The sequence below is a fragment of the Pristis pectinata genome, chromosome 7 (assembly GCF_009764475.1).
Source record: "Pristis pectinata isolate sPriPec2 chromosome 7, sPriPec2.1.pri, whole genome shotgun sequence".
In the NCBI taxonomy this organism is placed as follows: domain Eukaryota; kingdom Metazoa; phylum Chordata; class Chondrichthyes; order Rhinopristiformes; family Pristidae; genus Pristis; species Pristis pectinata.
The window spans coordinates 6,530,081-6,554,488 of record NC_067411.1 but is presented as its reverse complement, the minus strand read 5'-3'; the positions used below and the strand labels follow the sequence as shown (position 1 = coordinate 6,554,488).

Here is a 24,408-nt window from a genome sequence, read left to right as displayed (position 1 = left end):
CCCCCCCCCCCCCACTAATACTGCTTGACCCACCAAGTTCCTCCAGCAGACTGTTGCTCACTCTGATAAAGCACAAGGTTAAATCCAGAGCCATTTCCCCCTTAGCCCACAGCCATTCATTGCAAATGCAGCAAAGGTGTGGTAATGGATGATTGATGGTGTCAGTATACAACCCAAGAGAAGAAATAGCCAGTGATGAGTATGGCTACTTCCTTGAATAAACTAAACATTACTCTATTTTGGGGTTTAAAGAAAGGATTTTATTTAAGTAACTCCAAAAATGTTACAATGAAACTTAAAAAAAAAATTAGATATGATTCTTTTCATAAGTAATAAATTTTTTTAACTTCATGTAGTCATACAAAGAATTGAAAATGTAGAATAAAAATCAAAGTTTAGAAATGTTCTGTATGTGTAGAGGATAACTAACTAAAACGAGAATTTAAACATGAATAGGTGGCATTGTTATTATCTGACAATTGTAACCAATCAACAGAAAACTTAAAATTGCTTAGAGTACAGAAGTTATACAAGGGTAAAATACAAGCGAAAAGCCAGTGATGCCATGCAGTCCTCGTTACACACCTTACCTGCAAATTATATTCTTGCTTTTATTTTTGCTGCCATTTCCATCATGGCCCTACCTCAACCTACCGGCAGACTTACTCTGAAAGGGGAGTGCAGCAGCTAAAAAATCAACACAGTGACGGTCTCGTCACTTTTCCAGCATGCTACAAATGTAACACGATACCCAAACCAAGACCTCCTGTGGGACTGGAGGAATTTCAACCAAAGACTGCAAGCAATGCTGCCTGTAACTAATAGGGTAGAGGATGGTTTTGGCGTGGTGTTATTTATGTAAACTGATGTTGCACAAGTAGGTGCTGCAGAATTCCATCAATCCCATTTAAAATAAACAATGTTAAGGAGTCTCTTTATTTATCCAAGTGACTTGGTTAATTAGAATCCAAGTTCAGGGGTCAGAGAAGGTCTTTGATCATCGCGGGATACCATGACATTCTGATGTTGGAGCAGATGGGAGAGGGCTGAGTTCAGCAGAAACTTGCTCCACTTCCTGATCGAATCATTGTGGATGGGGATGTGGGGGGAGGGTCATACAACATTGTTCATACATCAAAGAATACTGGTGATGGAATGACACATCACAAGCAGCTCTGCCCACTGCCTAACTAGAAAGGACACCTTAGTGGACTAAATGAACTGCAGGGTTTGCAATTTATGTTCCTCTATTAGTAAAAGGTGAAGGGCCCTGGCTCAGAGTAACAATGTATCAGCTCCCTTCTAGTCAGCTCCTCAAATAACTTGTAGCAGTAACCCTTTGGTTGCTGAATAAGTTGTTCTTCAATACTATGTATAAACAAAAAAAGGACAAAACGCTGGCCATTTCACAGAATTTCTACTTAAACGAAACATCTTTTAAATGCCACATTTGCCTATGCAAACAATCACTGAACTTCAAAGTAATCAAGCCGGAGGGCTCTTCTGTGATGAAGCACTATACAAATCCAAGTAACTTCGTTCATGCCAGATTCCAGTATAAAAACACAACTTTTCCATCACTGTAATCTAAACAGTATTTCACAAACAGAAGAGTATCAGACAATTGATGTGGTGACAAAATGTGGGAAAATGAGTCACCAGATTCCAATAGCTTTGTGTTATGCTCTTGAACAAGTGGCCGAGGGACACACAGCAGTAGTACTGGTCAAAGCACCCAAAGGAAACTTGTGCATTCCAGGATAGAACCTGCCTGCATGCAACAGGCTGCAGCAATAACTTTCCTTAAGAGTTTGTGTTTGCACAAATAGAAGGGAAGCCTGCCTTAAAGTGAAAAGAACAATAATCATGATTCAGCAATACTCAGACCATTTCTCATTTTATGAAGTTAGCAACTCATGATCTGTGCCAATCTACATACCACATGTAATAATCTTCCTTTAAACATCGCCGGCTAAAAAGGGTGTGCAGCATCACGATTGGCTGGTATTCAACAGTCATGCACAGGATGTCTCTCATAAACGTGTTAAATGTAGGTCTCTACTATAACATCTGCATATTACAACAAAGCAATTAATTCATCATTACAACATAATCTCATTATAAAGGCTTCCTCTGGTTTCATTGTTCTAATTCTATCCCAAAGTGGTAAACCATGCTGAGATTAAACACTTGGTGGGTTGCACCTACTGCACTGAAAGGATTAGCACCTCTGTTTTGTGTCAAAAATGTCCTGTTACTTTCAAGATCATTTGAGCTATACTAGACATTTCTTTGCATTTTGTTACATGGATATTTTTATTAAGATATAACACTAGACGATACAACCTTGTACATTCTAGAAATTAATTAGAATCAAGGGCATTGTGCCTTTCCTGCTTAAAAAAAGGCCTTTTCTTTAGGATTCGCTTTTCTTCTTATTCTTCTTCAGGAAGGAAGGGGTGCGGAACTTTTTCTTCTTCTTTGAAGGTGACTTGCTGGGAGACTCGTCGCTGGCTGCGTCAGTCACCTCCTCAACCGGTGACGATGGCACCTGCTCAGGAGGTGGTGGGGAGGGCACTTCTTGCCGCTCAGCTGTGGTCAGCTCTTCAAGCTTCCTACTCAGGTCTTTGCTTGGGCTATCCGACTCCTCCTTCCCAGGAATCTGGACGGTCAGTGGTTCTAAGGGCTCATCAGGGGCGAGTTCAGGCAGGGACTGTTGGAAAGTTGCAGCACTGTCATCCTTGCATATCTGTTCCACTTGCAATTCTGAAGAATTTATAGGAAGAGGACAAGATAAGCGTGTGAGTATAAATTTTGGTGACAGAATCTGTGTCCCTGCTGCAAAAATTTTTTTTTTTTTTTTACAAACAAGATATCAAATGGTCAATTCCAAAAGATTGAAGCTTTTGTTTCTTTTAGAACCCAGCTATTCTCTACATCTTTAAAGCTATTTTGTAATTATTCCAATATTATTCTCAGCCAGCTTCTCAAAGCTCTGGAGTCCAAAGTATGGACCTACATCAAGTTCAACTCACCCATAGCTCTATGCTCTTTGACATACACTGCCTCCCAGTCCAGCAGCACCTCAAATTCAAAATTCTCATTCTTGAGCTCAAGGAAATCCATGGTCACCTCTCCCCACAACCCGTGTCCATTTCCAACTTCCTTCATGCCACCACTGTTGGCCATCCTTGCATTTGTCTAGACCAAGTTCTGGAATTTTCTCACCAAACCTTCCCATCTGCCTCTTCTCCTTTAAATCACTCCTTGTAGCTCAACTAGTTTTTGGTCACATGTCCCAATATCTGTATTGGATTGGTGGCATATTTTGTCTCATTATGATCCTTCACAGGTCCAGTTTACCAGATTAAAAGGCATCAAGTTAAATGTTCAATGTTGCTCTATGTTGGGCAGTATTGAATTTAAGACTTCTTTGCAAAGGCTTTGCAATGGTTCAAAATCTGCCAGTTTTGTGTGTTCACATTAGTGGATATAAAATGTGGGTCTTCCCTTCCTGCGAAGAAACACCCAGTTTCCATTTATTGACACCGTAAGCAGAGTGTAATATTGCTGTTTGGAGAACAGCAAATATTCACCTGACCCTAGCATCATCACTTTAATACACCTGCTCAGTTACTCACCTTTACCATATAACCCAATCTTGAGCAAAGGAAAAATAATCACATTATCTAAAGACTTTGGTTAGACCACACAAGCACTGTGAATAGAACTGATGAAAAGCCAAAAAAAATCCCTGAATTGTTAGCTTGTTTTTCCATCCAAGATGTTGCCCAACTTGATGAGTCCATTTTGTTGCAAATTACTTCCACTTGCACTATTTGGTTTTTATAAATTTCCCATGGTACTAGGTGAACCTGGTGAAGTTTAGATTAGGATTAGACACAGGATAAATAGCAGAACCACAATACCCTTGAGGGAGATAAGCAATTCCACAGCCAACAGATCAGATCAAAGCTCTGGTCCTGCAGCATCCAGTTGCGAATTGGAGAAGACTTTACGAGTATGCCGGCCTTTAACAATGGTATGGTCTGACATACACCCATACAATAAAAAGTTTGAAGCATTTGTAACCATCTTCAGCCAGAAATTCTGAATGAATCCGCTTGCCTCCTTCCAAGGTTTATGCCAGCACTCTTCAGCCAATTGATTTATGGTACTTATGGTAAGAAACAACTGACTACACCAAAGATGACAAAGGCTCTAACAATATCTTGACTGTAGTGCTGCACTCCAAATATGGCCTGTGGCACATACACACCATGGCCAATTTGTTCACTCAGAGATGTACCACACAAAAATGGACCCTTCAGCCCACCACATCCGCACTGACCATTTTGCCCATTTACACTAACTCCATTCCCCCCCCCATTAAGACTGTATCCTTCTATACCTTGCATGTGCCTGTCTAAATGCCTATTGAACACAGTAATTATATCTGATTCCACTACCACCTGTCAGTGCATTCCACATATTAACCACTCTGTAAAAAAAAAACTTTCCCTTCAGATCCCCTTTAAAACTCCTTCCTCTCACCTTAACCCATGTTCTATTGTTTTTCGTACCCTTTAACATGGGGAAAAAAGGATTTGACTATCTAACGTATTATTAACGTTATATACAAGAGCCCCTCCCCCCAGGTTACAGAGGACCTGACATATGGAAATATGCCTTCACAAAAATTCTCCCATAAATTTTTAAAGAATTTTTCAAGATGGGAAAGTTATAGAAATGCAAACATCTTCAGTTATGAAATAGAGGTAGCAGCTAGTTAATTCAAAAGACACATCTTCAAAAACCGTTTACATTAACGCAGTAATTGAACAGAAACCATTGTCTGTTAAAAATGCAGGCTGCCAGTTCAGAGCAGGAGGCCATTTAAGTGATTTGCTTTGGAAACTGACAGGGTAATCTCTTCTGTTGTGATTTGTAAATTACTTTATCAAACAATGCAACATCTACTGATACTTTAAGGCCATTGATACTAGCCATCGGACGTTGGACATTCTGATTCTGTACTACTGTAACTACACAGGAAGACAATAAATAAACGTTCATGTTAATTGACCCTCATTGAAATTGTTAGTTTCTGACTTGGGGGGGGGGGGGGGGGGTGGGGGGGGAGAAGAGGAGGTGGTAATAAAAAAAGAAAAAAAAAAAAAAAAAAAAAAAAAATCGGATTACAGACAGTTCTCAGGAGAAGAATGCTTAGGGGCTCAGGGGCTGCCTGCATTTCTATCAGGTCACCACTCGGCCTCATTTATTCCAGGGAAAACAAGCCCAGCCTATCCAGTCTCTCTTATAACTAAAGTCCTCCAATCCAGGCACCATCCTGGTGACTCTCCTCTGCACTCTCTCCAGTGCAATCACATCCTTCCTATAGTGTGGTGACCAGAACTGCACACAATACTCTAGGTGATGTCTCATCAGTGTTTTGTAAAGTTGCAATATAAATGTCCCAACTTTTATATTCCTAGCTCCCATCTATGAAGGCAGACATGCCATATGCCTTCTTCACCATCCTATCCACCCGTGTTCCCACTTTCAGGGAACAATGGACTTAGACCCCTAGGTCTCTCTATTCATCAACATTCCTTAGGGCCTTACCATTTACTGTATATGTGCTACCCCCTATTTGACCACAAAAATGCATTACCTTGCACTTATTGGGATTAAATTCCATCTTCTAATGCTTCCCCCAACTTTCCATCTGATCTATATCCCACTGTAGCCTTAGACAACCTTCCTTGCGATTCACATCTTCACTTTTCATGTCATCCGCAAACCAACTAAGCATTCCTCCTACATTCACATCCAAGTTGATAACATATCATAAATAGCAAAAGGTCCCAGCACCAATCCCTGCGTTACACCACTTGACACGAATTTCCAATCAGAAAAATATCCTTCCACCACTAACCTCTGCTTCCCATTAACAAGCCAATTTTGGATTCAATTAGCCAGTGTGCCTAGGATCCCGTAAGCCTTCACCTTCTGGGCCAGCCTACCATGTGGGAACTTAGCAAATGCCTTACTAAAGGCCATGTCGACAACATCTACTGTCCTGCCTGTCTGTGTTACCTCTCCAAAAAAAAAACTTAAATTAGCGAGGCAGGATTTCTCCTGCACAATGCCATGCTGATTATCCTGATCAGTTCCTGATTTTCCATAGCAACCTGGGATAGATCTCATGTTCTGAGCATAGAACATTACAGCACAGTACTGGCCCTTCGGCCCACAACGTTGTGCTGACATTTTATCCTGCTCTAAGATCTATCTAACCCTTCCCTCCCACATAGCCCCCCATTTCTCTATCATTCATGTGTCTAAGAGTCTCTTAAATGCCCCTAACGTATCTACCCCCACAACCTCTGCTGACAGTGCATTTCACGCACCCACCAATCTCTGTGTAAAAAGCTTACCCCTGACATCCCCCTTATACCTTCCTCCAATCACCTTAAAATTATGCCCCCTCGTGTTAGCCATTGTTGCCCTGGGAAAAAGACTGTCTACACTTCTTGCTGCCTCGGTAAAGCAGCCAGCATAATCAAAGACCCCATCTACCCCAGGCATTTCCTCTTCTCCCCTGTCATCTGGCAGAATGACTGAAAGACTGAAGGTACATACCACCAGGCTTGAGGACAGCTTCTATCCTGCTTTTATAAGACTCTTGTACGATAAGGTGGACTCTTGACCTCACAATCTACCTCATCATGGCCTTGCACCTTATTATCTGTCTGTACTGCACTTTCTCTGTAACACTATTCTGTTATTCCTTTTCCCTTGTACTAACTCTATGTAATAATGTGGTGAAGTGATCTGTATGGATGCATGCAAAAGAAAGTTTTTCACTGTATCTTGGTACATTGGTATTGGTTTATTATTGTCACTTGTACCGAGGTACAGTGAAAAACTTGTCTTGCATACTGATCATACAGGTCAATTCATTACCGTGTCACAGCTGCAGAGGAAGTGCCGTGCAGGCAGACAATAAGGTGCAAGGTCACAACAAGGTAGATTGTGAGGTTAGAGTCCATCTCATCGTATAAGGGAGCCATTCAATAGTCTAATCACAGTGGGATAAGAGCTGTCCTTGAGCTTGCTGGTATGTGCCCTCAGGCTCCTGTATCTTCTGCCTGATGGGAAAGAGGAGAGAGTGACCCAGGTGGGTGGGGTCTTTGATTATGCTGGCTGCTTCACCAAGGCAGCGAGAGGTATAGACAGAGTCCAAAGAGGGGAGGCTGGTTTCCGTGATGCGCTGGGCTGTGTCCACAACTCTCTGCAGTTTTTTGCAGCCTTGGGCAGAGCAGTTGCCATACCAAGCTGTGATGCATCCAGATAGGATGCTTTCTGTGGTGCATCAATAAAAGTTGGTGAGTGTCAAAGGGGACATACTGAATTTCTTTAGCCTCCTGAGGAAGTAGAGGCACTGGTGAGCTTTGTGATAATTACATGTGACAATAATAAACCAATTTTACTACATGCAGAGAGAGACAGTGATGCTTGGTGCAGCCATCACTGAAGTTCCAAAAGGAAAAGTCCTCTCAAATTCAGATACACAAAAAATTCTGCAGATGCTGGAATCTGGAGCAATACACAAAAGGTGCTGGAGGAACTTAGCAGGTCAGGCAGCATCCATAGAGGGAAATAAACAGTCGACGTTTCAGGCCGAGACCTTTCATCAGGACTGGAAAGGAAGAGGGCAGAAGCCAGAAGAAGGTTGGGGGAGGAGAACAGGTAGGCATGGAATAGGTGAGTTCAGGTGATGGGTGAGTCCAGCTGAGAGGGGGAAGGTAGGTGGGTGGGGAGGGGGAAATGCTGAGAGGTGATAGGTAAAAGAGGCAAAGGGCTAGAGGAGGAGGAATCTGGTGGGAGAGGGCAATGGACCACCTCTCAGCTTTTCCCCCTCCCCACCCACCTACCTTCCCCCTCTCAGCTGGACTCACCCATCACCTGAACTCACCTATCCCATGCCTACATGTTCTCCTCCCCCAACCTTCTTCTGGCTTCTGCCCTCTTCCTTTCCAGTCCTGATGAAAGGTCTCAGCCTGAAATGTTAACTGTTTATTTCCCTCTATGGATGGGGGAGGGGAGGAGAGGAGATGGGCAGGTCATCAAGGCGGGGGAAGGGAGCCACACCAGAGGGGGGAGAAAGAAAAAGGGGTGGGGTTACCGGAAGTCAGAGGAATCAACGTTGAGGCCATCAGGTTGGAGACTCCCAAGGCGGAATACAAGGTGTTGTTCTTCCAACTTGCGTCTGGCCTCAACGTGGCAGTGGAGGTGGCCATGGACAGACATATCAGTATGGGAGTGGAACGTGGAATCGAAGTGGCTGGTCACCAGGAGGTCCTGGCTGTTGCGGCGGACGGAGCAAAGGTGTAGCCTTGGGCAGTCACATAGGCATAAACTATGATCACAAGACAAAGGAGCAGAAGTAGGCCATTCGGCCCATTGAGTCTGCTCCATGAGCTAACCTAAAAACCATTCCTATCTAGCCCCAAATTCCAGCCTTATTCCCATATCCCTTGATACCATGACTGACTAGATACCTATCTCCTCCTTAAACACCCCCAATGATCGGGCCTCCACAGTTGTATGTGGCAAAGAACTCCATAATTTCACTACCCTCTGGCTAAAGAAATATCTCCTCATTTCTGTTTTAAACCAGTACCCTCTAATTCTAAGATTATGCCCTCTAGTCCTGGACTCACCTACCAAGGGAAACAGCTTAACCACATCTACTCTGTCCAGTCCTTTCAACATTCTAAATGTTTCTATGAGGTCTCCTCTCATTCTTCTGTACTCCAGTGAGTACAGTCCAAGAGCCAACAAATGCTCATCATAAATAAGCCCTTTCATTCCGGGAATCATCCTCGTAAATCTCTTCTGAACTCTCTCCAACATCAGTACATCCTTCCTAAGATATGGGGCCCAAAATTGTACACAGTATTCCAAATGAGGCCTCACCAGTGCTCCATAGAGCCTCATCAACACTTCTCTACTTTTATACACTATACCTCTCGAAATGAATGCCACCATAGCATTCGCTTTCTTTACCGCCGATCCGACCTGGTGGTTAACCTTTAAGGTATCCTGCACGAGTACCCCCCAAGTCCCTTTGTACTTCTGTACTTTGAATTTTCTCTCCTTCTAGATAATAATCTACCTGTTTATTTCTTTTTCCAAAGTGTACAACTGCACATTTCTCAACATTGAATCTCATCTGCCATTTTTTTGCCCATTCTCCTAAACTATCTAAGTCTCTCTGCAACCTTCCTGTTTCTTCAATACTCCCTAGTGCTCCACCTATCTTGGTGTCATCTGCAAACTTAGCCACAAAACCATTTAGTCCATCATCCAAATCATTAATGTACAAAGTAAAAAGAAGCAGCCCTGACACTGACCCCTACAGAACACCACTTGTGACCGGTAGCCAACCAGAACAGGATCCCTTTATTCCCACCCTTTGCTTCCTGCCAACCAGCCAATGCTCCACCCATTCTGTTATCCTACCTGTAATTCCATGAGCTCTCATCTTATTAATCAGCCTCTTGTGCGGCACCTTGTCGAAGGCCTTTTGAAAGTCTAAATACACGACATCCACAGCCTCTCCATTATCCACCCTACCTGAGATTTCCTCAAAAAACTCCAATAGGTTGGTCAAGCAGGATCTTCCCTTCACGAAATCTTGCTGGCTTGGACCTATCTTGCCCTGCACCTCGAGGTATTCCATAATCTCATCCTTGAGGATCGATTCCAATAACTTTCCCACCACCGATGTCAGACTAATAGGTCTGTAATTTCCTTTATGCTGCCTCCCACCTTTCTTATACAGCGGAACTACATTTGCAACCCTCCAGTCCTCCGGAACCATGCCGGAGTCTATTGATTCCTGGAAAATTATCACCAATGCCTCCGCAATCTCTAAAGCCACCTCCTTCAGAACCCGGGGGTGCATCTCATCCGGTCCGGGAGACTTATCTGTTTTTAGTCCATTTAGCTTCCCTAGCACCTTCTCTCTAGTGATCTTGACTGAACTCAGTTCTTTTCCCTGAGACCCCTGACTATCAGGTATATTGCTGATGTCTTCTTCAGTGAAGACTGATGCAAAATACTCATTTAGTTCCTCTGCCATCTCTGTTATCCATTATAATCTCTCCCGCACCATTTTCAATTGGTCCTATGTCAACCAGTGTCTCTTTTACTCTTCATTTATTTAAAAGAATGTTATCTGCCAACTTCCTTTCATGATTCATCTTTTCTTTCCTAATGAACTTCTTAGTTTCTTTCTGTAAGTTTTTAAAAGTTTCCCAGTTTTCTGTTTTCCCACTAATTTTTGCTTCCTTGTATGCCCTCCCTTTTGCTTTTATTTTAGCCTTCACCTCTCTTATTATCCACAATTGTGCCATTTTTCCCCATTTGTAATCTTTTTTCTTGGAATATATCTATCCTGCATTTTCCTTATTTCTTGTTGAAATTCCATCCATTTCTGCTCTGCCGTTCCTCCAACTAGCTTACTTTTCCAATCAATTTGGGCCAGTTCTCTCTCATGCCACTGTAACTTCCTTTGTTCCACTGAAATATTGACACATTGATATCAGCTTCTCCTTTTCAAATTTGAAACGGAACTCAACTATTTTGTGATCGCTGGTTACTAATGGTTCCTTTACCTTTAGTTCCCTATTCACCTCAGGTTCATTACACAGCACCCAATCCAAAATAGCCGATCCCCTGGTGGGCTCATCAACAAGTTGCTCCAAAAAGCCATCCCGTAGACACTCCACAAACTTGCTCTCCTGAGATCCACTGCCTTCCTGGCTTTCCCAATCCACCTTCATGTTAAAATCCCCCATGATTATCTTGACATTGTCTCTCTGACACGCTTTTTTCTATTTCTAGCTGTAACTTATAGTCCACATCCCGGCTGCTGTTAGGGGGCCTATATATAACTGCTATTATTGTCCTTTTACCCTTGCCATTTCTTAGCTCCACCCATAAGGATTCCACTCCTTCTGACCCTATGTCCCTTCTCTCTATTGATTTTATATCATTACTAACCATCAGGGCCACACCACCCCCTCTGCCTACCCACCTATCTTTCCTATACACTGTGTACCCCTGGACATTCAGTTCCCAATCACATCTGTCATTATGCTGTCTTTTTGTAGGAAATGTGGAACAGTCTTGGTTTCAGTCCTACTTGGGCCCCCTCCCTCAACTCTTTTTCTGATACATCGATGACTGCATTGGTGCTACTTCCTGGTTCTCTGTCTCCTTCGCAGGAGAGAGGCCAGCTACTAGCATCCATTACAATCTACCAACTCGCACAGCCATTGTAGATCATAGAATGGTACAGCACAGGAACAGGCCCTACAGCCCACAATGTCTGTGCCGACCATAATGCCAAGTTAAACTATCCTTTCTGCCTGCACGTGATCCATATCCCTCCATACTCATAGGCCTATCTAAAAGCCTCTTGAACGCCTCTATCGAATCTGGCAGCACATTACAGGCATCTACCACTGTGTAAAACATTTGCCCTGCAAATCCCCTTTAAGGTTTCCTCCTCTCACCTTAAGGCTATGCCCTCTATTATTTAACAGTTCTATCCTGGGAAAAAGATTATGGCTGTCTACCTTATCTATTCCTCGCATGATTTTATAAACTTCTATCAGGTCTTCCCCCAGTCTCCAACGTTCCAGAGAAAACAATCTTAGTTTGTCCAACCTCTGCCTACAGCACTGCCCTCTAATCCAGGCAGCATCTTGCTAGACCTCTTCTGACCCCTCTCCAAAGCCTCTCCACGTTCTTCCTGTAACGGGGCAACCAGAAATGCATGCAATATTCCAAGTGCAGCCTAACCAAAGTTTTACACAACTGCAACAAGACTTCCTGACTCTTAGACTCAATGCCCCTAGTGATGACAGCAAGCATGCCATACACCTTCTTTACCACCCTACCTACTTGCATGGCCACTTTCAGGGAGGTATGGACTTGGACCCCCAGATCTTATCTAGTCTTCATGCCACCCTGCCTCATAAAATGACTCAATTCCATTCTCCCAGTTCCTTCTTCTCCATCGTATTTGCTCCAATAATAAGAGTTTCCATACAGGGGCCTCTGAAATGTCTTCCTTCTTCCTGAAAAATGGCTTCCCCTATATCATTCTTAAAGCCCTTGACCGCATCTCATCCATTTTGAGAACACAGAACAATGCAGCACAGTACGGGCCCTTCGGCCCACAATGCTGTGCCAAACTATATGAACACCTCTTCCATGATCAATCTAACCCTTCCCTCCTGCACAGCCCATAACCCTCCATTTTTCTTACTTCCATGTGCCCATCTAAGAGCCTTTTAAATGTCCCTATTGTATCAGCCTCTACCACCACCGCCAGCAGTGTGTTCCAGGCACCCACCACTCTGTGTAAAGAGCCCACCTCTGACATCTCCCTGGAACATTCCTCCTGTGACCTTAGAAGGCCACTGTTCATATAGATTTAAGATGAGGCGGGAGGGGGGATTTAATAAGGATTTGGTTTCTTCCCTCTATTCCAAGTCAGAACAAGGATAAGAGTTCCCCTGACCTTCACCTTCTATCCCACCAGCCTCCTCATTTAACAGATCAGTCTCTGCAATTTCCACTGCCTTCGAAAGAAATTCCACCACCAGACACATCTTCCCCTCTCCTTCTCTTTCAGCATTTGATGGGGACTGTTCCCTTCATGACTCACTGATCCACTCTTCAATTCCCATCAACTACCCCCTCCCTTAGAACATACATTACAGCACAGGCCAGGCCCTTCAGCCTACAATGTTGTGCCAACATTTTATCCTGCTCTAAGATCTATCTAAACCCTTCCCTCCCACATAGCCCGATTTCTCTATCATTCATGTGGCTAAGTGTCTCTTAAATGTCCCTTATGGCACTTTCCGTTGCAACTGCAGGCAACGCTTGTCCTTTCACCCCTTCCCATTCCACAATCCAGGGGCCCAAACAGTCCTTCCAGGTGAATAAGCGATTCACTTGCACTTCTTCTAACCTAGTGCTCTGTATTCCATGTTCCCAGTGTGACCTCCTCTACACTGGAGAAATCAAATGCAGATTGGGTGATCGCGCTGCAGACCACCTGTATTCAGTCTGCAGGGTTGACCCCGAGCTTCCCATTGCCTACCACTTTAATTCCCCATCCCACTCTGATCTATCAGTCTGCAGCCTCCCTCAAGGTTACAGTAAGGCCCAATACAAGCTTGTGGAACTGTAGCTCATATTCTATCTGGGCACGTTGTAGTCTTCTGGGCTCAATGTTGAATTCAACATCTTCCCCATTCCTCTATCAGCTTGTTTGTTTTATTTTCCTTTATCATCTCTCTAGGAGCAAGGGACATGCCCTGATCTGCATTTTGCAATTCCTACATTCTTTTGTCTAAGTTCTCAATCTCTAACTGCTCCCATTGACCAGGTAACCTTATTTATAGGTTATCCCCACGGTCACCCTGGTTTCACCCGATCAATGACATTTCCCCCCAACCCCCGCTCCCCCCCCCCCCCACCGGAGCTCAGCAAGCTTTCTTTGTATCCTTCCCAGTTCTGACGAAAGGTCTATGGCCTAAAACATTGACTCTGTCTCTTCCAGCCTGACCTACTGAATATTTCCAGCATTTTCTGTTTTTATTCTAGATTCCCAGCATCGACAGTGCTTTTTTGATTTTCCTCCCCACCTTCTCTGCTATCTGACACCAACTTATTTTCTCTTTTCCAGTTCTGATGAAGGGCCCTGGACCACAAACGTTAACAGATGTTGCCTGCCCTGCTGAGTGTTTCCAGCACTCTGTTTTTATTACAGATTTACGGCATCTGTTGTTTTTTGATTCGCATGCAACAATTTTTTTTAAACATTCTCTCTTGCTGAGTTTTACCTCAGGCCCAGGTTCAAATTCAGTGCAATATAAAGCACTTTTTAAAAAAAGATAGAATTGATGCAACTTAAATTGTCTTTACAAGAATACAACTACCCACAAATAACACAACTAGGCCAAATTACACTTAGGAAAACCAGATACCGATTTTATCTTCAATTTTTCTTCAATCCCATCTCAAAAACATTACTTGAGGATCTCTAGGGTATATAAGTGTTAAGGGTATCTCAACCTATTATCTGGTAGTCTGCTGCTATATTTCTCAATAGCTGTTTGCTTTAATTCCATGAAGACGAAACACAGAACATAAAACAGTACAGCACAGGACAGGCCTTCAACCCACGATGTTGTGCCGATCTAATTAAACCAATGACCCCTAATTAATCTAATCCCGCTTCTCCACACATTGACCATATTCCACCCACCTCCCCCCCCCGCATATTCACGTGTCCATCTAAGTCTCTCAAACACTCCTATGCTATCTGCCTCTACCACCATCGCTCTGTGTAACAGAAGTTTGTACCACACCTCTCCTTTGCACTTTCACCCTCTCACCTTAAAATACACATCCTCTAATACTAGACATTTCAATCCTAGGAAAAAGATACTGGCTGTCTACTCTATGCCTCGCCTAATTTTATGAACTTCTATCAAATCTCCCCTCAGCCTCCACCACTCTAGAGAAAACAGCCCCAGCATGTCCAACCTCTCCTCATAGCACATATCCTCCAAACCAGGCAGACCCGGTAAATCTCCTCTGCATCCTCTCCAAAGCCTCCACATCCTTTCCATAACAAGGCAACCAGAATTGAATGCAATACTCTAAGTGTGGCTAACCAGAGTTTTATAAAAGTTATAATACAACTTCCTGGTTCTTGAACTCAGCACCTTGACTCATGAAGGCAAGCATACCATATGCATTTTTTTTTAATCAACCTGTGCCACTTTTAGGGAGCCATGTACCTGGACCTCAAAATCTCTCTGTTCATCAACACTGAAGGATCCTGCCATTAACAGTGTATTCTCCCTTTATGTTGGATCTCCCAAAGTACAGCACCTCACACTTGCCCATATTAAACTCCATCTGCCACTTCTCCACCCATATCTGCAACTGATCTATATCCTGCTGTATCTTTTGGCAATCTTATATGCAATCCACGCTACCAATCTTTGTGTCACCTGCAAACTTACTCAAGTGAATGATAAATCAGTCTACAATTCACAAGCTGCAGTACCCAGCCAATTTATGAATGAAAAGGACATTTTAGCCAATCTATATGCTGGTTTTGGTGTGAAGAATTCCGTAACATAGGTGCTGAACATGTCTACTAGCTCAGTTCACCAGCTCCCCTTTTTTTTCCTGTGCCAACATCTGTCTCTATTTCATCCTCTGTTACCCCAATCATGTCATGGTCAAAGAGTATTCTAACCTCAGTATTTAAACAATGTGCGTTCTTCACAACCCTGTTCATCAAAAGAAATTTCTGCATTTGCTCACAATAAAAGGTTGCTTGAAGCATTGTTCTAATCAAAAGAACAAAGGTAAAGAAATCATTGTGAGCAGTAACTCTGGCATAGAGCAGTGGCTAATTCACAAAGTCCATCATACTTAACGTTACACCTCTCACACATACAAAAGGCTAAAGTTCAGTTACTGCACTTTTAGTTCACACAAGTCGAGTGAATAAACATTATTTTCCTCTGTCCACTATGTTAACTAGGTTAATAAACATTTTCAATGATTTGTCTCTTGTTAAAACGGTAGACAAAGGAATATCATCTGAATGCATTAAACATTTAATGCTGAACGTCGGCAAGTTATTTCAAAGCTTGAACAGGTTAGACAGCTTTGCTTTGCGACTATTTCCCAATTATTTATGGTGATTATATATTTTAGTGAGTTGGGAGCAATTCAAGTAGGATTATTTTGTCCATATCCCTAAAATTTTGTTTACTATATATTTTTTTAAAAAATACAAAATTATATTGAATGAAATGGAAAAATATAGTAAACCAATCACAATTGTATTGTGTTAACTCTAGACTTCCTGAAAAGTATGGGAATTATAATCATATTAGATGTTGGCTATGACCAAGTGAGTCGTGATCTCAAATCGGAAGTTGTGGGTTCATTTGCCATTCGAAAAACCCGAGCTCAAAAATCTAGGTTGATTCTCCACAACAGTCAAAAGGGCCATCTTCAAACTAAACACCTGTTAAGTGGGAAAATCTCCCATGGGATTATTTTGAAAACAGAGGGCAATCACATCAATATTTATCCCTCAATCGAGATGAGGTAGAAATCACATTGCCCTTTCGAGATCTTTCGCAAACTGGCTGTCGTGTTTCCTACAAGTGACTATACTTCAAAATATACTGCGTTGCTGTATAAGTGTTTTTGGGATTTAGAGCTTGTGGAAGACCAATGCAAGTCTCTTTCTGTGTTTCTTCCATCTTTCATAACAAACAAAACATTGTTTAATGAATTAAAATTAAACAATATTAACACACTCTTGAAGTATATGCTCACCGTCAGAATACCATACATTTTAACAAGAAAAATCCAAATATTAGGATGTGTAGTTCCTTCCCAAACAACAGCAGTACATGTATGCTGGTCCATGTGAGAAACTGTGGCTTTCCAAGGGTGAAGTAATACAGACTTCTAAAGTTTTAGGAAGATGTTTGCAACCTAATAGAGCCTATTAATCAGGAGGAAATGGAAGCGTAAACAGGAACGTAAAAGCTGAAAGCCATGCACAAAGGTCTTGCAGGGTTAACTGAAGCGGCTCTGTACATGAACGCACAATACTTACTATGGTAACAGGTACTCTTTAGCACATCCAGCTCCTGTTTGTAATGCAGCCACAGGAAGGCGGGTGGAAGAAAAAAAGCACAAGTAGAAAAATCTATGCATTCATAACAGCCATTTGTGTTAAACCAAAAAAAAGTAACAGAATATACAATTTTTACAAGACAGAGAAATCAGATGAGATCAGTGAATGAAAAAACTACAACATGACAGCGATCCTAATGTGACAGAAGATACACAGATACATAAATCAGATTACACCATTCCAAATACTAGAACAAAGTGCTGTCAACACTGTATAATCCCACCCACAGCCCAGAATAATGCAAAGACTTACTTTAATTCAAAATTAATTTATGTTTATACATCTGGGTGATTTCCACTGCAATGAATCCCATATAAAATTAGAGCCTGGAGAACTTTTTCTCACCCATATCCAAATCTTTAGATTCTTTTTGTAAAAGGCTACTGCTTCATGGGCCCAGACAGTGAGGGGAAAAAAATCACTGTGCTCTTTATGCAGAGCTCTGGGAACTATAGGTCCAAAGTCACCCATTCTCCAATCACATCAAAATAAAATTACATTTTAAAAAACTAATTCACAGTGCAAGACACTTGGAAATGTCTTAATGCCATTGTAGTGCATTATATGTAACAGATATATTGCTTTTGTTTTTGACACCAATTAAACTGCAGATTATTCATTCAGTCTTACATCTCTGCTATTTTACCTCTTCCCGCCTTTGACTTTGAAACTTCTTTTGAATTCAGGAGAGCAGTTGGTCAATCAATTCTGGAACCAAAATGTTGTTCTTAATCACACTTGTTCAAGTGTCTTCACCTTTTTTCTCCCCTAGTGCACCCTCCTAACTACAGTCAGTGTCAACTGCTTTTGGTGAATTGGAGATTGAGGGGTGTAATCCAATAGCAGCAACAAACAAGAGGGTGTGCAATTTATACTGTTTAGATGCTCATATTCTTTAGACCATGGCTTGAATTTGTATTTAAATCCTACAACATACTGGTCATCCTGAAGCTACCACTGCCAGTATGTTGAAATTTCTACATCGTTAATTTTGTAACTGGTTTCACAATTATTTGCTGTTCTCCAAATGCATGTAGTAATCATATGCACACTGTCTTGTATATTATTGCTCAATTAAAAGGCAGAGCAGACAATTTCTTGAATGGTTTTACACCAAGACACACTCAAATAACTTCTTCAATATCCCAAAGATCATAAACCATCGTGCTTTTCAGGCTTGCACTTAACTGCTTGATGCATCTTACCATCATCTAGTTTTGTGGGTGTGCTGGGGGGAGTGCGGGTAGGGGTGTGGTCTGCAGGACTCTGCTGGTCGTTGACTTTTACCTCCTCTGACTGGGGCTCGGGAAGCTCTAAGAGAGGAAACAAGATAAAAGTTTAAAAAGAGTACAACTTGAAGATGGCAGGCACATTTCCATACTGTCACAGCACACAAAATAAACACTCAAGATGTTTGTGGCAGTATCTTATTCAAACTTTGTGATGCAGCTGAATCTGTTATCCACCACGATGAATAGCAGCCCAGTTAATAATCCAGGTTCCCCAACAGCATTCCCCTCCACAGCTCTGGTATTTGCAACAAGGTTAGCTGCGAAAGGAATCATTTATTTGGTGGCAGAGTGATTCCCCCAAATAGCCAACTAACTTGAGAGAGCAGGAGAAATTTAAATGATACTACATACCCCTTCTCTCAAATCAGAGGCAAGTGTTGGTCAGTAGTAGTGATCCCTCATTTGTAGTGATCCCTCTAGCATGTTCCAGAATACAAACCTCATATGTGCAAATTTATTCATACAAATAAAAATTGGAAACCTGCAGCAGGTTGCATTACACTCACCAACAAAATTAAACAAACCAACTGGATCAATTTTTAATTCTGTGTGAAGAATATTCATTTAGGAATATGATACATGAAACTTCCTACTCTATCAAGGACACAAAAACTTCACAAGAACGTTTGTGTCCTTTCTTAACATTTTTACAGGAACATGCACCAAGTTCTTTCTTGTAAAGACTGTATAGTTTATGGTTTTCTTGTGAATGCCACCTATCTGATTCTACGCGCTTGTGATGCTGCTACAAGTTAAGTTTTCCATTGCCCCTGTGCATAGTGTACATAGAACATTACAGCACAGCACAGGCCCTTTGGCCCACGATGTTGTGCCGACATTTTATCCTGCTTTAATATCTAACCCTTCCCTCCCACATAGCCCTCCATTTCTCTATCATTCATGTGGCTATCTAAGAGTCTCTTAAATGTCCCTAATGTAGCTGCCCCCACAACCTCTGCTGGCAGTGCGTTCCACGCACCCACCACTCTGTGGGGAAAAAAAAACTTACCTCTGACATGTGACATGTAGTCGTGCATGCGACAATACACTCGACTTTGAGTAAATTAGCCAGCAAAGCATACACAAAATAAATCTGCAAAAATCACTGTTCAAATCAAATGGTCAAATTTCTGTGACCTTGTTGCAAACTTTACCTGTAAAGCAGAGAAATCCCAGCACAATGAAGAATAATGTCACTACCTACATTTTGTTTCTAAAATCTACTGCATGCAAAGAGTAGAAGGTGAAAACACCTCATGTCCAAGGAAACCAAAAGTGCTCATGAGCAGACAATCTCAGATTGAGAGATAAGAATTCAGTCGTACAGCCACCAAGAGTAAGAGGAAGCCCAGACCCATTGAGAACAAATTTCAATCACCACTGAGCAACCAGAAGGGTAGTCTAATCAAAAATATGGAGATATAGGTCAGCAATAGTGAAGATTCAGCACATCAAGTGATGAAGATAAATGAATCCAAATTTTTTGATTGGATAGAATTGTGCTTCTTCATTCAAATATTCTGGGCCTTACCCTGCTGGCCAATACTCAAGGGGTCAGATAGAGGAATACGGTCTCCAGAAGTGGCAAGTGCCTTGACAACGGCATTGTGTAGCTGGCTGTGTAGAGATCCTTTTATATCCTCATCTCTTGGGTGGAATTGCTTGTAGATCTGGCCTACACTGAAGGGTGGTGTCTGTCCAGAGATCTGCTCATAATTGCATGGACTCCTAGCCTCTATAGAACATTCTTGGCTGGTGTGAGATTGTATTTCAGTTGCCTTGTCTTGATTATCTGCAGATTCATACATGGAAGAAAGACTTTGGGTTTGATCAACTTCTGTAACAGATAGTTGCTGCAGAGCAGGATGCCTTTGTGCTGTAATTGCCATGCTGTCTGGCTTGCTATCAGTATGCTTTCCAGTGGACCCAACTTTTGAGATCTCATCAATGTGGGCTGTAGCATTCTTAGCTAGATGAGACAACATGCAGATAAAGGTTTGCCATTGATGAATTACATTATTACTTCTACAAAGCATGTGGCTCCTGAAAATATAATGGACACCTCTCAAAATCTAGTTCAGCAGGTATATAATTCAATGCTTAACATCTCACAACTTTATTAAGATAACCAAAGGGTTAGTTCTTCAGCTATTCTTCAGTTCTTCAGGTAATGTTCTTTTGGTGGTTCAAAGAATTGATTAATCTATTTCTCCTCCTCCCCATCCCCTAAACAATTAAAATCGATGACAGCTAATATATTAGAGACTGCATTTAGTTATGGATTAGGATTTTCAAACTTGTTGTGAAACTAAAATGGCTATCATGTCGATACAAGAAATTTTTACTTAGCACAAGATATTACTTACACAGGAGGTCATTTGGCCCTGCAGCCTCATGCAGGTTCCCAGTACAGCTATCCCATCAGTTTCACTTCACCTTCCCTGTAGCTCTGCAACTTATTCTTTCAACTGCCCATCATCTCCTGTTAGATTACTTTTGCCACTTACCTACACTAAGGGGTAACTTGCAGTAGTTACCAGCATGTTTCTGAGATTTATTAAATATATACTTTAATCTGACTACCATGCTGTTTGTTATTTAGAATCATATGTACCATATACTGTAGGACTGAAAAATGAAAGGCATAATATGATATCCACATAATCTCTCAGTGTGCGTGGGTGGAAAATTAAGGTGGAGGCACAGTATGAAGGCGTCAGCTAGTATGGTGGTTTCATAGCTCAGACGCCAGATGGTTGAATACAAAAATTACTAATAGATGTCAAGTTTCCAAATTTCTGTTCATGATCAGCTCCAACCAGAATTATTCTGTTCTCTGTCCAGGATGCTGTTTGGACATCTCAGCCTTACTTATCCCACCCTGCCAAGAGAGGGTGTGGAAAAGACCCTGAAATCTCCACAAGCAAGCAAAAGATCAGAGACTGGACAAAACTGCAAAGGGCTGTCTACCTACCTTCACCCTAGTGACTGAAAGATTGTGGTCTCATTGATTAGATGCCCAGCTCCATGCTGAGTAGGATGATCTGCTCATCTGGTTAATAGCACCTTCCCTTTTCTACAGACTGAGCAGAATTGTGGGTTTGACAGAGGAGAACAGCTATGTTACTGACTTTGCCACTGTTCATCAAGCAAATATTTGCTCTCATGACCAACTCTCTCTATTAATAAAACAGAATAAAAACAAAATGCTGGAAATATTCAGCAGGTCAGGCAGCATCAGTAGAAAGAGAAAGAGAAAGGCCACTGACTTGAAACATTAATTTTGTTTCTCTTAATTTTACCCTTGAAGCTCTACACAGGCTCAATGGATAAATCATCCTTCAATTAGACTCTAGTCAGCTTGTCAGATCAGTAACAGAACAAAAATTTCAGATCAGAACTGTTACAACCATTTGCTTAGATTGCTGCTGCTGTAAACATTAAGTGCTCTGTTGCACTCTTTTGTTTTGTTACTTGCCCCATTACCATCCTCCTTTGCCTTTTCACCATCACCTCTTTTAATCATTTATCTTCCACCCCATAGCAGACCTTTCTTTTAGGTCCTACCCTTCCTAACCTGGCCACTCATGTACCATTATTTTCTGTGGTCTTCTTGACTAAAAACTTATTTTATTCAGCAACCTGATACGTTATTGTTTTTCACTCAACTGGTAGTCTCTACATTGCTGATTTTCCATCATTTTCTGGTTTTTATTAAAGCAGAAATAAAGAGCTACTTGGGCATGGGCACCATAGGATCATGTCAAAAATTTCAATCTTGATCTCTTACAATACCTAATAAGGTCAAACAGATTTTGAAAGATAGGATGGCTGGAGTTACCCCTGCATAAGTACTTGCTGTTCTTCCAATCCCTCTGCTTTTCACAAGAAAAGGTGGCCAGAAAACTCATTTTCAGCTGAATATGATGAGGGCAGACTTTCCATCTGATTTCAAGTTTTGAACCAGATTTTGCATGCATTAAACCTCTTTCCTTTTATAATTTTGACATTCTTTTGCAACAATTACAATAATGACTTAAGTCTCCCAGAACGACCAAATTGCATAATTCGAAAGCTTTTATCTTCGACATTTCAAGCTTTGTGAGTTGTCCTAAACATCTGATATACTCTTCAATAACCCAAGAACTGTTCCACTAGTGGGCAGGTCCACTGATGGCATCCCTCCTCAAAGGTTCATTTTGAAACTGACCTTTCCTCTCAGACATTTGCAAGGTTAACTGTAGCTGATGTTTTCAAAAAAAACAGGAAGGAGCAAACATTGGAACCACATCATGAGGAGATCATGCAAAAACAGAACTATTCAAAAACAGATTTTTATCTTTTTCAGAATGAAGGTGTGTGCATTTGATGCAACAGGAGTGAAAAAATTAAGGGTGGTTTTAATTGGATGGAGTGCACATGCACTGTCTTCAACTATTTCATTGGACAACGAAAGGAAAGACTGCTTATAGTTAATTTCTCAATAAAAAATTCATTCATGATTTAGTATAAGGTATAGAATTGCAATGGAATAAATCAGATTTGATGGCAATGATATACATCTTTTATTAGCAATTCTTGAAAAACTCTCCATAAACCACTGACAGAAACTTGCCTTCAGGCCCCTTCTGCTTGCGTTCAACTTCTTTGCGATACTCATCGAGTTCACGATCCGTCAACTTGTTAAAGGGATTTGGTGCAGTGCTCACAATTACTCGTGGCTGGTATTCCTTTTCAATGATTGCCTTTGATGCCGTCACCAACTCTCCCTGAATAAGCAAAACAAACTGCCATCAAATGTCTCAGTGATTTACAGAACTCAATATAAGAAAACTAACATTTCTTATTTGATTGTCATCTGAGTAATCACTTGGGAGGCTGTGAGAGATAAATTTCATACCCTGGAGAGAAAATTCTGCATCAATAAGTTACCTTGTGCACGAAGGCTAAATCCCAAAGTGAAATCAGATGGTGCAATGTGGCCCAGAGGTCAAGTCTGCCTCCACTTTACCCGTGGCAGCAGAATCACTGCTTCATGCACCTTGAAGACCCCAGACATACCTACACAGCTGTGGTGTATTAACCAAGCTGGAATTGTTCCTGATATCTTTTTGCTTTTATCAGCAAGTGATGTTAGGAACACTGCTATCCCAACTTCCCTACAGTCTTAAGATTATATCACTCCTACCTCCAGCATCACTACTTGTACACTCTGCAAATGTAAACTTATGCTTCCAGTCAGTTCCCACTGTAACTCTCCATACACACTGATCTTAGCAGCCCATGTTTTCAAGTATCCCCCAAGCTTGGCAATTCCTCACAAAAGGATACTATTTAATTCACAAACTCAGCAATTGGGAAATTACAGATACAGCTCCATGCACATTCATTCTTTACAACAAGTGAAACAATTCTCATCCTTCAAGCACAAATTCAGTTGGGATTAAGCCAATTTATTGGGGGATACTTCAAAAATCATACTTGTCTATAAAACCTATTAACAAAAATCCTTTCTTGAAGGGCCAACATCAGCTAAGAAATGGATCCACCAGCTCAGTCCAAATGCTTAAGTGAGGGACTTTCACCTAGGAAAGCATTACAGCTGAATTCAATGATGACCTCACCAACGTCTAGTCTGAGGCATTATTTTCATTAAGATGGAGTGTGGCCTGAAGGCATTATTTTAACCGTTTTTTCAGCCAACAGTACTTCAACATTTGACACTAATAAAAAAAAATACCAAAACTGTTTGAGGTGATTTTGCATCATTAATTCAACTTGGCATCTGATTTGTTGTCTCAACTTTTAGCTGTAGTACTCATGCTTTGTCAATGTCTGCAGCAGTGAAACAACAAAATATGATCCATTGTGCACCCAAAGTGCTCTTCAATTTCTCACCGATAAAACATACCTCAAAAGAACAAATGATCAGACACTAAATTTCACTACAGTGTCAAACTTAATTAAAGCACTTGAACTTTTGGTGATATTTTGATCCATGACTACTAATATACATCAATCCTTAAATAAAATGGATGTGATGAGAACAGGGATGATGAAGAAAATAGGCCAACAATCTAATGTCCAGACTGGATTTCAACATCACTCAATAGTTTTCTGAAAAAAGCAATTTTTTAAAAATTAAAAACGTAATGTACTACAACATCTAAAATATTCAATGACATTAGGAACCACTACATTGTTTGCAGAAGAATATATATATCTCTTATTTATTTTAGTTAGAGAAATAAATGTTATTTCAAATTACAGATTGAGTTTTTA

General features: G+C 41.3%; 1 protein-coding gene across 13 annotated transcripts in view; it reads right to left on the bottom strand.

Annotated features, from left to right (window-relative positions):
* Positions 1-204: 204 nt before the first annotated feature.
* Positions 205-24,408, bottom strand: part of add1 (adducin 1 (alpha)) — a 150,672-nt gene continuing 126,468 nt past the window's right edge. For 4 of the 13 annotated variants that reach the window (XM_052019352.1, XM_052019357.1, XM_052019358.1 and 1 more), the window contains 4 exons: positions 22,742-22,895; positions 19,658-19,918; positions 18,040-18,147; positions 16,753-16,787 (listed from right to left, as the gene is read on the bottom strand). In XM_052019352.1, coding sequence (XP_051875312.1) covers positions 16,753-16,787; positions 18,040-18,147; positions 19,658-19,918; positions 22,742-22,895 — 558 coding nt within the window. Of the gene's footprint in view, positions 2,767-16,752; positions 16,788-18,039; positions 18,148-19,657; positions 19,919-22,741; positions 22,896-24,408 lie in introns of those variants that run through there. The other 9 variants (XM_052019351.1, XM_052019345.1, XM_052019347.1 and 6 more) reach the window with 9 other exon arrangements.